This window comes from Orbicella faveolata, unplaced genomic scaffold (assembly GCF_042242905.1).
Source record: "Orbicella faveolata isolate gen_17 unplaced genomic scaffold, um_ofav_v1 contig_26, whole genome shotgun sequence".
NCBI lineage: Eukaryota > Metazoa > Cnidaria > Anthozoa > Scleractinia > Merulinidae > Orbicella > Orbicella faveolata.
The window spans coordinates 10868958-10881550 of NW_028301554.1; the positions used below are offsets into that span (position 1 = coordinate 10868958).

At 37.6% G+C, this 12593-nt stretch overlaps 1 protein-coding gene across 6 annotated transcripts in view; it reads left to right on the top strand.

The window, feature by feature from the left end:
- Window positions 1-12593, top strand: part of LOC110067114 (putative E3 ubiquitin-protein ligase HERC1) — a 302388-nt gene that overhangs the window by 157880 nt on the left and 131915 nt on the right. For 4 of the 6 annotated variants that reach the window (XM_089295099.1, XM_089295101.1, XM_089295095.1 and 1 more), the window contains exons 31-37: window positions 1406-1645; window positions 3504-3587; window positions 3901-4206; window positions 4509-4726; window positions 6271-7013; window positions 8393-8943; window positions 9432-9519. In XM_089295099.1, coding sequence (XP_089151225.1) covers window positions 1406-1645; window positions 3504-3587; window positions 3901-4206; window positions 4509-4726; window positions 6271-7013; window positions 8393-8943; window positions 9432-9519 — 2230 coding nt within the window. The remainder of the gene's footprint in view (window positions 1-1405; window positions 1646-3503; window positions 3588-3900; window positions 4207-4508; window positions 4727-6270; window positions 7014-8392; window positions 8944-9431; window positions 9520-12593) is intronic. The other 2 variants (XM_089295096.1, XM_089295100.1) reach the window with 2 other exon arrangements.

A 12593-nucleotide genomic window follows, 5' to 3' on the forward strand; every position in this document is an offset into this window, starting at 1 on the left:
CAAAATACCTTACGAATACCATAAACGAACGAACCAAACACGGAGAAAACTCAACCAAAATGGCCATGCGATAAATAAAGATGTTCTGCGAGGTAAACACTGATCACGTGTCAAGAACTTGTGCTCGTGTGTCAATGTCACAAAGTGTGGGTTCGAAAATTTGCGTAAAGTTGTTATGAGAAACGGCCATATTCCGGCGGAAAGTTCGATAAATATTTTGATAGACTGTTGTCTGACTCTTAATCAGAAGAAACCAATTTAACTACATGTATGTGACAAAAACAACTTTATCTGATGAAACCAGCGCCAACAAAACGCCCGTTGTTTTGAGACTACCTTCATGACTTCAGAAGGTACCGCTTTTCGCATGCTCTGGCAAGAAAGTGTAATCTTTCGCGAATCCACAGCTGGAGAAAGCAGTTACTTTTAAGAAAACTCTACACAAAGTCATTGTGTAAAAATAAGTACAAGCGACAAATCCATTTGAGTAAAACGATAAAAAATGTTCACCCTGCTCGACTGGCGAGTTAAATTGTTTACATGCCGGTTTAGCGACGTTTCGCGTCCCACACGATAATAAAGGACTCGAATTCTGAGTTTGTCTGTCTCGATGAGGAAGTGATAGTTTATATCACTGAGTTTTGCTTTCAATGCTCACTGTGGAAGTAATTTTTTAAATGTTTGTCCCATCGACGACTGATGAAATAGGCACTTTGTGATTCATTTTTTTTCGAAATCGTGAGTTTAAGACTGATAATGGATTGGCACGGTTATGAGTTTTTAACATTGGACTGAAAGCTATGCTGTTTGTTTGTTAAAAGTCCTTAGATGTAAACTGTTAGACAACCGTTAAACGTCCTTAGATGTAGGCTGTTAGACAACCATTAAACGGCTTCAGTCATCCGTTAGAACAAATTGTGCAACCGTTAGAACGTGTTCTTCATCCGTTAGGCATACTTAGTTAGCCGTTAGAACGTTAGGAGAGAGTGTTAAAATGCTTTGATCATCCGTTAGGCACAATTAGATAACCATTAGAACATTAGGACAAAACGTTAGAATGTTGTGAAGGCCGTTAACTATCCGTTAGCTATCCGTCCGTTAGCGACCGTTTAACAGATAAGCGTTAAGGTACGTTTTCCCGTTCACGGTCACATATACATGTATTACCATGCAACAGAACAAAGGAAAATATAATGTGTTAAGGGTAAAACTGAACCACTTCATGTAATTTACATGTAATGGTGTTATGGCAATGTGTGATAGTCATTTGGGATTCTAATCTAATACCAGTACCAAGGCTTAAGAAAAAATTATAGCCTAAACATTATGTTTTGAAGCATGCAAGACGTTTTTTAACTTCGTTTCTGAATCAGGTGAAAAAACAATAAAATAAATCCTATTTCAGTTCCATGTAGATAAAGAAAACTGTGGCAATGAGGGAACATGCATCGGAGTTGCTCGTTACCCAGTCCATGATGATAATCATCGTTCAACTACTGACATGTGGTTGTATCGTGCGTACAGTGGAAATCTGTACCATGATGGAGAAACACCTCTTACTCTGTCTGGGTTCACCCAGGGTGACTGCATCTCTTGTGTTCTGGATATGGATGCAAAGACTTTGGCTTTTGGAAAGAATGGCATGGTAAAATAATGGTATTTTTAGGTTTTGTTAGCATAATTACATGTATGGTTAAAAGATATAATATTATTATTATTAGTTCAAAACTGGAGAATTCTTGGTAAGACTCTTTTCTTGTCATTGTGTAGCCTCTTCCAGGTGTTCAGTTAGATGGTGCCTAGCATGAAAAACAGCAAGCTAAAAAATGGGGGAAAAATACGGCGAGGGCTAGAGAAAGCAAAAGGATACCTGTGGGCAAACGTAACAAAAGGTCCCTCCACCTACTTATAGACCACCTACAAGGACCCGTAACATGTCTGCCAGCTTGTGGTTTTCAGTTGTCAGCAGATGTGTTGAGAAATAATTATCCAGGATCGTAGAACAAACGAACACTAAATTGCTGACTGGATATACTCCTTCCACCAAGCGTGCTAACACCTACTCAGGTGATCGACAGGAATTGACTGGAAATTCGGCATTCTTTCTCGAAGTAAAGCTAGGCAGTCTCTGAAGAAAAATTGGATTAAGATAAATATCTCAAATATTATACCCGTGATAAGAAGCAACAGACTGTACTTACAAACAGTTCTCATCAAACAGCCAGGCCCTAATAACACAGTATGAAGTGTCCCCCATAAACACGTGTGAAGCAAGAAAGGTGGAGAGACTGAAAAGAGAACGGCAAATGTACAAAATTAATGTCATGAACCCATTTTACACTGACCGCTGCTATTCTTGGTTTTCATGTGCCATAGTCATATGCTTTCCTTCTGAGGTTTTAGCTTCATCAGATAAAAGACGCTGTAGAGCATCTCCATAGAAAGCTCAGTCTATAAAGTTGAGTGAAACACTTCTCCGAGTAACGCCCAAATGAAAAACAGCAGAGACCTAATTAGTTAGGTTAGTTTAAGCCATATTGGCAACAAACAGGCCAAACAAATGTCTCATCCAGTGGTACTAGAGAGACAAAATCCCGGTCTTGCTTTTTCTTGCTCAGTTCTCGCCACAAAAATAACATTACACTGTATGACGCAAATCGCGCCATAATCTCGCTTGGTCAGGCCACAAATTTTCACCCGGCAAGGAATACCGGTACATTTCATCTCAGTTTTTGAATTTCATTCAGTAAGAACTGAATCAGGCAAAGGCCTTTGCATTCAGAAGTAGGCTCTAAGAGCTCTTTGATTTGGCTGATTAGCTAGCATGGGTTACAAAATTGAAAATGGATTCATAGCTGCAGGTGTTTCAGTTGTAGATGTAGTATAAAGCAACCGGTGTCATGACTTTGGTGTTTAAATTAACAAAAATGTTAGGAACAGTAATTATTTCTTCTGTTCTAGAAAGAAAGTTCCCACTTTTCCTATTTTGTTAATATTGTGAGTTCCCCTATTTTCCTATTTTTCTGAACAACCATGCTGCTGGACACCCTGCAGTCAGAGATCAACCAGTGGAGAGTTTTTGAGATCAAAACTAGCTTTAAATTTAAGAAAAGTCTTAGTCCAAGAATCTAGCCAGTGAAATTGTGTCTCCTGAGTCACCTTTTACTTGTGCTAAAATTCAAGGCCCCACCATGGAAGCAAAGAGGGACAGACAGCTTTGGGAATGAGAATAGCCCCTCTTGTTTACCATGTAGTCAGATTCAAATATATGCCAGACTTCAAATAGATACCAGTACCTCAAAGAAATACAGAGTTTTTTAATTTAAACTTGACCTTAGCTTGTAAGCCCAGTGTTTGAACCAGGGCTTGTTCAGGGCCCATCATTTTAAAATTGAGAAGATATGGAATGTTATGCTGCTATAGTTTCATTCACATGCATATAAAATTATTATTAGGTATTTCTTACCATTACTTAAAATAGTTGAGAATTTTTTATGTATTAGGAACCTCAAGTTGCTTTTGAAGGCCTTGATGCTTTAGAACTATACCCATGTGTGCTGTTCTATAGCACCACATTTGGCGAAAAGGTGAGTCTTTTATCTGTTTGATCTATAATGTAACTTGTGAGTCTGAGTTGTCTGTTCCCACATGAACTGAATAGTCAACCCAGTCACTTGTAATAAAATACAAGTGTAGAATCGTAACCACTCAAACTTTATCAAGTGTCCAAGCAAGAATTGGCAATATATAGTACTTGTTAGTGAGTAGGATCTGGGTTGAGTCACAGGTATACAGTAAGTCCCTGACAAACAAAAAGTATTGCAGAGATCTTACTGGGTTGGTTATGCCAGTCTAGTAATGAAAGACAAGGAGCAAAAGCATATGAATTTTTTTCTTTAGGTGACATTAAAAGATGTGTACGTAAATGGCACCCCACAGGATCTCTTTCCTGGAGATCCAATTTGTGCCCCTATACGCACAGTACTTGCTGAGACCTCAGCTTCCTTAGTCAGGAGCCTTTCTTTGTACTCAATGTGGAAAGACCATGTTGTCAGCACTATCGTGAAGGGTTTTCAAGAAATAAGGCATGTCCTGCAGTTAAGCCCTGAAAAGGTAGAGTTGAGCAACAACAGCTTGAAAATGAGGTCTGCAGTCATTCAAGCAAATCAAGGAAATTTTACTGAAGATAATGAAGATAATACACAGGTAAGATGGCATAAACAATTGGGTATAACAATAAGAGTGTAAATGAGTTTTTCTGATTTGTTGGTTTTCTGTGGGACTTTTAAGCAAAAGGCTGTTTGATTGAAATGATATGATGGTAAGTGTGAAATTCAATGAAGTACTGTAGAGATGTTGACCATAAAAAGAAAATCCCAAATTTTGATTACTAGGTTCTATGTTCAAATTCGATACTTTTTTACTAAATTTTAGTCAGAAAGTTTGGGAGAGGCCTATGTATTAGTCTTGTTCTCCAGAAAATAATGAGTCATGTTCTTCCTTTTCAGAGAGACAGAAATGCAAGTGAGTCAACATCACATAATCCAGTCCTTTGTTACTGTGTTTGGCCAGCCTTGGCAGTTATTGGTGGGATTGACTCTGGGCTGCGCATTGGTGGTCGATGTGTGGACAAGCTGCTGTCTAGAGAAGGAACAGTACTAGGTGCAAGCAAACCTGGCAGTAGGAGTGTGAAAGTATTGTGGGACGAGGGAAGTATTTCAGTCAGGTGAGGCAAAATAATGTGTTTTGAAGTTTCCAAGCTTAGGTTATAAGAGCACTTTGTCAAGTTTCAGTTGTCAATATATGTAAGTCAGCAATATATCTTCTATGATTTTATATACTCGTGTGTTGTCCATTATTCACATCCATGAACATTGAAACAATACTACACTTGTTAATTCTAGAGATTGTTAGATACAATGTGGATGTGGTTCTTAACAATGCTCCATGTCTGATATGTTATTCAGTTGTTTCTTGTGGGTCTTCAATATCATCAGGTCTTGGATGTCTTTGAGGGTGTCATAATACCATACATGTACGTACATTTAGGCCCAAAAACTTGACCTGTAGGAGAATTGTTTTTAAGAAAGGTACATCTGGCAGTTCACTGTAAATTGTCTCAGTTTTTTTCCTCAAAATGTTCTCTAAACCTGTCATTTAATTTCTTGATTAATTATTTTTGCCCTTATTCAACTGAACCCCAAAAACTATAAACTGAGTTCAAGAAAGTGACGTTGTGATCAGAGACACACAGAACATGGTGACGTGCTTCAATGATTTTGACAAATGCACTTTGTGCTCAATTTATTTGATAACAAAGTATGGAACTATCAAGAAATTGAAGGCTTTCGTGCAAAAAGGCATATCTTGCATTTTGGGCCGATTTTTATTTTTTGCAGGATTGAGCTAATTTTTGGCAGACTGACTTGTTTTGACATGAAAAGCATCGTTAAGTAATTGTTTTTGTTGATTTGCGCTTCATTTTGCGAGAAATAACACATGCAAAAAAACTCAGTTTTCCGAGCGGCATCTTTTGGAGTGAATCCTTCGGAGGTGGATTTTGACGCAGTGCAAACTTAAACGGTTACTTTTAGCAGCTTCCACAGCAGGGTTTTTTTAAAATAGATGTTTTGATTTTTGAAAGAAGTAGAGAAATAGACCAGAAAAAAAAAATCGACCAGTAGTAGTAGATGCAAGTGAATATCATATCTTTCTCCACAGTTCAAATATATGATCTTTCATATCTTCCCTTGCATTCATCATCATCTATGGGTATATTACAAACTCACAACATGACCAGCTCCCAGTGGCTTAATAGCTCAGTTGGTGGAGCACTGCACCAGTATCGCAGAGGTCATGTGTTTGAATCCTGTTCAGGCGTGAATTTTTTTTCAGGCTTTAATTCACAATAATATTGTTTAAGTTGTGTTCATAACTGTGATGATCAATCATGTCTTCATATTCTCCAGACTCTGCTGCCTCAAAATTGAATTTGGTTTTTACATGTACAAGTATTGTATATTTGGTATCGGTTTTGTATGATAATCAACAGTTAATCTAGTGTGACTCTCAGAGTGAGGGTAGTCCTGAAAATGGTGGTCATTAGTGACATGTACATTTCAGACAAGACATTTCTTTTTTAATTTTTAAGGCACTTAAAATTTAATTTTATCAAATTTAATTTCTTAACCAATAAAGAATGTATATTTGATGGCCACCATCAGTCCCTTACTTCACACACTGCCTTTCCCTTTTTTTCTCCCAATCCAGTGACACCTTGGCTTCAAGCTTAGAACCATTGGAAGCTCTGAAATTTGATGCACGTCTCCTGGCCAACCTCCCCTTTGAAATACTCCTTGACTTGTTGGCACTGAGTGGTTTACTGAGTGAAAGAAATGGCTCAAATTTCCATCACTATTCCACTCTTGAGAACAGTGAATCTCTAACTCGTAATAATGGTGGTTTGCAGAAGCCTCTGGATGCAGATTCAAATGGGACAAGAGATTCTAATGATCCATATAGAGTGAGGCACGCAACTGTTGATGGTGAAAACAAAGACATTCTTCACCAAAGTGACAGACTTTATGAACGACCAACGTTACTACAAAATACCAGCAGTGATACTGTACCATCGGTACCTTTGCAAGATAATATTGCAACAAGGAGAAATTCATGTAGCAAGCCAGAGATGACAAGCATTGTTAAGCCGCTTTTAGAAGTGTCTGCCTTGAAATCACTTACTGTTTTACTCAGCTCAAATGGACTTCTGGAAACACTGACTACTGAGGTCTATGTTCAAACCTCAACCTCAAGTAAAGAACATTCTCAGCAGAAGTTGAATTTGTTACAGACATTGTTGAGGAGTATGGTGTCTTATGCAGTTTTGCCATCTCCTTTTAAAGGGGTGGTCATTTTAAGGGACTTGGAAAGGGTACAAAGTGTGCTTATGAGAATGCCATCTTCCATTTATTCTAACAGAGAAGTTGCAGTTGAAAGGAAAGCAGCATCTGAAGGTTATATGCAGTTTTGATATCTGTTACTTAAGGGAGCTGAATACAGTTTTTGATACCTGTGTTTCATTCACCTTTTTCTCTAAAATCCTTGATTCTTTGGTCACCAAAAATGGCAGCATTAGCAAGTTAACAATACAAACTTTGGTTTTTTGATAGTTAAGCTGACGTATGTGCCGTTGCCATGGCAACATCAATAAATATAAACAGGTCTTTAAAATAGTTCTCGTTTATTGGCAAAAAATTTGGTCATTAGATTTTCTTTACAATTTGCATGCAACAAGCTTGTAACGATGCTTACAAGTTAACATTCAAATAATAATAATAATAATCTAACAGAGAGATCTTTAATTATCCCTTGTTGAAGGTTCACTGGAATATCTAAAATTTCCTCTGTTAAAGTTCAATTTTCTTTTTGGAATACTCCAGTTACTTATTTCCTAAAGTATTTTTGTGGCAAGTTTCATAAAATTCTAATGAGTGGTTCTCAAGGAAAAGGCATATTTCCAAGAAAGCTATTCTACATTCAATTGCAATTTTTTGACTTACTACGCATGCACTGCATTTAACTGGGTTCTTTTGATTACAAAGAAAAATCTGAGAATTGCTGGGTTCTTTGCATCAATACCTTTTCTAACACACCTTTGTAATAAAGGACTAAAACCATCAGTACACTCTTTCAATTATGAAGCAAAATAGCGCAGATAGCACGGGCATTGAGCAAATAAACTGATTGCTTTATCGACACCATGTTTGTTTTTTGCAATCCTGAATCGCTTTAGCAAGAGCGCGTGCGAAAACTGTGTTCGGCCACCTTAAGCTAATTTACTGTTACCATAATTTGAATTTCATGATTAAATGCCAGGCCTCAAGGCAAATACAGAATCTGGAGAGTACAGTATAGAGTTGTAAATGTTTTCTATAATTATTATAAAAGGACTAAAACAATACCTACTTGGCTAAATGGGATGCTATTCTATTCCACCAAATTGGTTAGTAACCAAATATTTCCCTACAATAGGTTTAGAGAGGGACTTTGTTACGTAAGATAACAACAAAGTGACCTCACCCAGGGCTCAAATCCTGACCATTGCATTGAAAGTCTAGTTCACTTAACCGTTGTCATATTTGTATACTATGCAAGCTGGAGTCATTTCCAATAATATTCTCAAAGTATTTAACATGTATAATTCAGTTTAGATGAGCTGCTTGTTGAAAAAAAAAATGCAACTTTGTCAAAAAATCTATGATGAGGTTCCACATGCACAAACTACCAAGCTGGTGCAAAATGAAATATTATCAAAAGATTAAAAACAGAGTGGTGTAATGTAGTCTTAAGTTACAATGGTAAAAAATGTTGCTGATTTAATTGTTTCATATAGCAGAAACTTTGAGCCCATTGCAAGAAAGCAAGGACAACCAAGGTGACCAGCAGAGTGCACTTTGCTGTACTTCACAGAACTCTACTTCAGCAGAAGACCACTTACCAAACAGTAGCCGATCCAGCTCCTCCAACTCCATAGGCTCTCCGCCAACACAAAATGCAGATTCTGAAGACATGGGATCAGCTCCTGAACAGGAACATCCACCTGAGAGGCGGTACAGCCAGGCTTTTATTGAAGAGCTCTCCTCTCAGCTAACTGCCCCTAAACCTGTTGACGTAACTTTACAAAATGCTAGTACATCAGTTGGTGAACCTTCCACCCATTTCCCTTGTCCAGCCTCTCCACCAACCTCATTACCAAGGGCATTGTGTGAAATAGCAGCCCTCTCATCTCTCCCTGATTATGCTCTGCCTCTGTTAGAGATGGGCTTTTCCAGGAGGCATGTTATTCAAGCCATGATGGCCACAGGTACGAGAGAGAGAGCTGATGCCCGCAGAATCAACATGTTGGTCACATGGTTGCTGGAGCACCCTGTTTCTGATGATGGGGTTAGTGATGAGTGAGAAGCACAGTGAGGTCTTTGTATCTCGATTGTAAGCCAATTAGTTTACATACTCAGTGACCTAGCGGCAGTTAGTCGGGTAGGGATGAAGTAAGCCTGGCAAAAATTACAGTGTATAGCAGGGAGAGTTTACAAGAATATATATTACATGGCATGACAGTACGACATAAGTTTTGTGTGCCGTGAGGATACGTAAAAGTAATGGGCTCTAACACCCTTAGGGTGTAGCAGTATTGTCTTGAGATGACCCAATCTATATTGCCTTTGTTTTAGTGTAGATCACTTTTAATCTTGATGCTTTTTACAGCTGATCTAGTAATTTTACTTTAGGTGTTGTATGGATTCCTTTCTTAGGTTACAGAAGGTAGGGAATATGACATGGAGAGGACACAGGAAGAGGATTTCATTTACTTGTATGTTTAGGATGTGTTAAATGATGTCTTTTGGTGTTTACTTGTTTTTTATGTGTTATAGGATGATGAAGATTTAGACAACTGTGAGTCCAATGATGAAATACCTACAGAACCAGAGGCTTCACCACCCACTTATCAAATGGAAATTGGTAAATGATGTTACAAGTTTAACTTAGAATTGGCAAGTGTGTTGTATATTACTCTGAGGTACAGTATAGTATACATCTTCAGGTGGTCGATGTAGAATGCTAGTCAAGAAATGCAACATTCTATTACACTGCAGTTAACACATCACTGTATTAGAGCTTGGCACATATTTTAAAGACTGCACTGGGGTTGAGGGCAGACAGACTAATTTTAAAATGAATGTGACAGTCTCAAATAGTGCAGAGTGCAATTGATAGCTCTGAGGGAGGTACTAGATACGAATCCCTGCTTGGTTAACTTTTGGTTTGTATTTACCTTTGGTAGTCTGATAGGGCTTTTCCCCTTAGCAGTGTGTATGTTTCATGGCTGTATTTTCATTCAAGGTCCAAAATTTACTTACAATTACTGTTTGTCACAACAGCTTTTAACTTTTATTCTGGTGTTTTATGTTGATTTTTGTTCATATTAAATTTATGCCAACATTGGTAACTTGATACTTTTATTGTTTTCCTCACAAAGGTTTGTCAAATGAAGTCCTTTTTTTGTCAAAAACACATGGAAGATTTGCTTGTTTTCTTTTTTGCTGCTAGTGATAAAGGAAAGAAAGTTAAAAATCTGATGAAGAAATGGAAGAGGAATGATTTTGTTTTACTCAAAACAAATTTTCTTTCCACCGATAAACAAGAAGTAATTTAATTATCAGGTAGTCACGGAATACCACTTTCTTTTTCTGTTGCCACCTTTGTTGTTAACAATTTAAAAAATTCAAAATTAATACACAATGATATCGATTGATACAACTGAGAAGCATTTCAACGAGAAGTATCGAAGGTAAACCGCACTACTTGGCCGAGATTATATCCTACATTGGTGAAGGAGTCTCCTCAACGACTGATTAAATTAATTTGGGCTTTCATTACGTGTCACGGAGTCTGCAGCAATATTTGAGCACTTTCCTGGTTTCTTTTGTGGGAAATTTACAATTATTTTGAAGAGAATTAATGCCTCTAACTCAGGAACTTTGTGGTATCTCTTACAGACGCGATTAAGGCAAGAAATAAAAAAGCCGTTAAGGAGAAGTAATAGGTTTCCCTTCTTTATGTGAACCCTGACAAACACACTATTTTAGTTTGAAAACAGCAGATGATAATTGTTGAACCAACCTATGGGTAATTCTTAGTGATATGCAGCCACCATGATAATGTTTGTGTTTTGCACGAAAAAGGGAGAAGTGGCGCTACCTGAAAAATTACGGCCATCCTCCATCACATCACATGACAAAAAAAACCCGTGTGGAAACATAGTGTATAACACTAACAATGCTAGAACATATGCGTCTTACATGTTGATTTATACCATAACAAAAAGCACTCAACATTATTTTGTGTGTGATCCCATATGAAATGTATCTTCCACCAAAAAAAAACAGAAGACAAGAAGGCTAACTAATTTGTGTATGTGTTTAGAGAAAATTGGTTTTGTTCTAAAGAGAACAATACCACAAGGAGAGCGAGGGGTTACCTGAAACAAATAATATGTTACTTTGTGATGTTCACACACAACTAGGTGGAACATTTTTTTTATAGCAGATAGCAGCCCCCAAAACCTTCCCAATAGTGCACTCTGCTCTAACAAGTTTTTAAAGACAGGTTTTGCATTCCTGAGAAAAAACATCAGAAGTGTAGCAGCTCTTGTAAGCCTGTAATTCTCTTCATTGTTAGCAGCGGTTATTGTTTTAGGGCTAGGGGCATCGTTTCTGTTGTTTGCTCTTTTGTTCTCTCAAAGGGTAGCAAGCCATTCATGTGAGACCTTATGAGAGCTGCTACATCACCCAGAAACATGCCTGTTCATGTCTCTAAAAAGTGTCTTGCACTTTTTCACTTTTTTTCTATTAGCTTATAATTTAACTTCATTTGCAAGGAAAATATCTCTTTTATGGAGCTTTAATTGATGCTTAGGGTACCATGGTAGGTGAATTTTTATGACAAATGCAAAAGTAGTTTTTGTTTTGCTGTTTAAATTGAGAAGACTGAGATAAATATTTTGCAAAAAGAATGGGAAAAAACTTTTTTTGCCTTTTTAGATAAAGAGAAAAACTATTTTTGAATCTCATTAACCTCTTATGGCACATTAACAAGTTCTATCACCTCTAATTAAAATTTACTGCCAGTTGTAACGTGTAAGACAAATTGCGCTGTGATTTTTCATTTGAATGAAAGAGACGTGCACGCGAACTGTTTTCGATCTGGTTGTTTCATTGCAAGTTAGCTTTCGTTCTTGTCAAATTTTCTTTGTCAGGATGAAAACTTTCACCCATTTTCGTCTTCAAAGAAGCTGAAGAGGCAAAAATCTGGTGGAACCTACAGGTTCAGTGTAGAACGAACAAGAGCTTTGGCTCTGAGTGACCATGGCTTGTACTTTAATGAAGGAACTCGAGGACACTAGTCCCGCCAATGAAGCTGAAGGACAAACTACAACAAGTGCTAGTTGCACAAAATTGCTGGAGAACAGACACAGCTCTGAAACTTCCACAATGAGAGAGTCAAATGCAGATGTAAATGTGGAACCATAGGACAAACTTCATTGAAGGACTATTGTTAGGTCCGCTTGCTGGTTCCACCTCCAGATTTCCTCTATTTGGCTTCTCGAGGCATGGTTTCACAAAATGTCTGGAGAATGAAGAGGCCTGAACTTGAGCAACTTAATACCAATGCAGCCGTAAAAAAATCACAGCAGTTTACATTAAGATTTGTATAAAGATTTGGTACTTTGTTGCTTCTCAGGTGATAACACTGCGATGGGTTTTTGTACCAGAATTGTAGACGTCTGTTTATTTTAAGTTGCTATAAGCCATTGTTGTGGTAAACTGACCCATGTCGACGTCTGTTAGTGCGTCATCAAATCTTACCTGAGGGGATTTTTTCACTCCTAACTAATCATACCAATCTCGTAAGAGGTTTTTCATCTTTTTCTTGATAAAATTAAACTGCATATAAGGATGAACATTCTTTGTTCGTTCACTCACGTTGTCCGATGGAATTGGCTGAAAATCAGCAGGCATGTTCTGGGATACCTT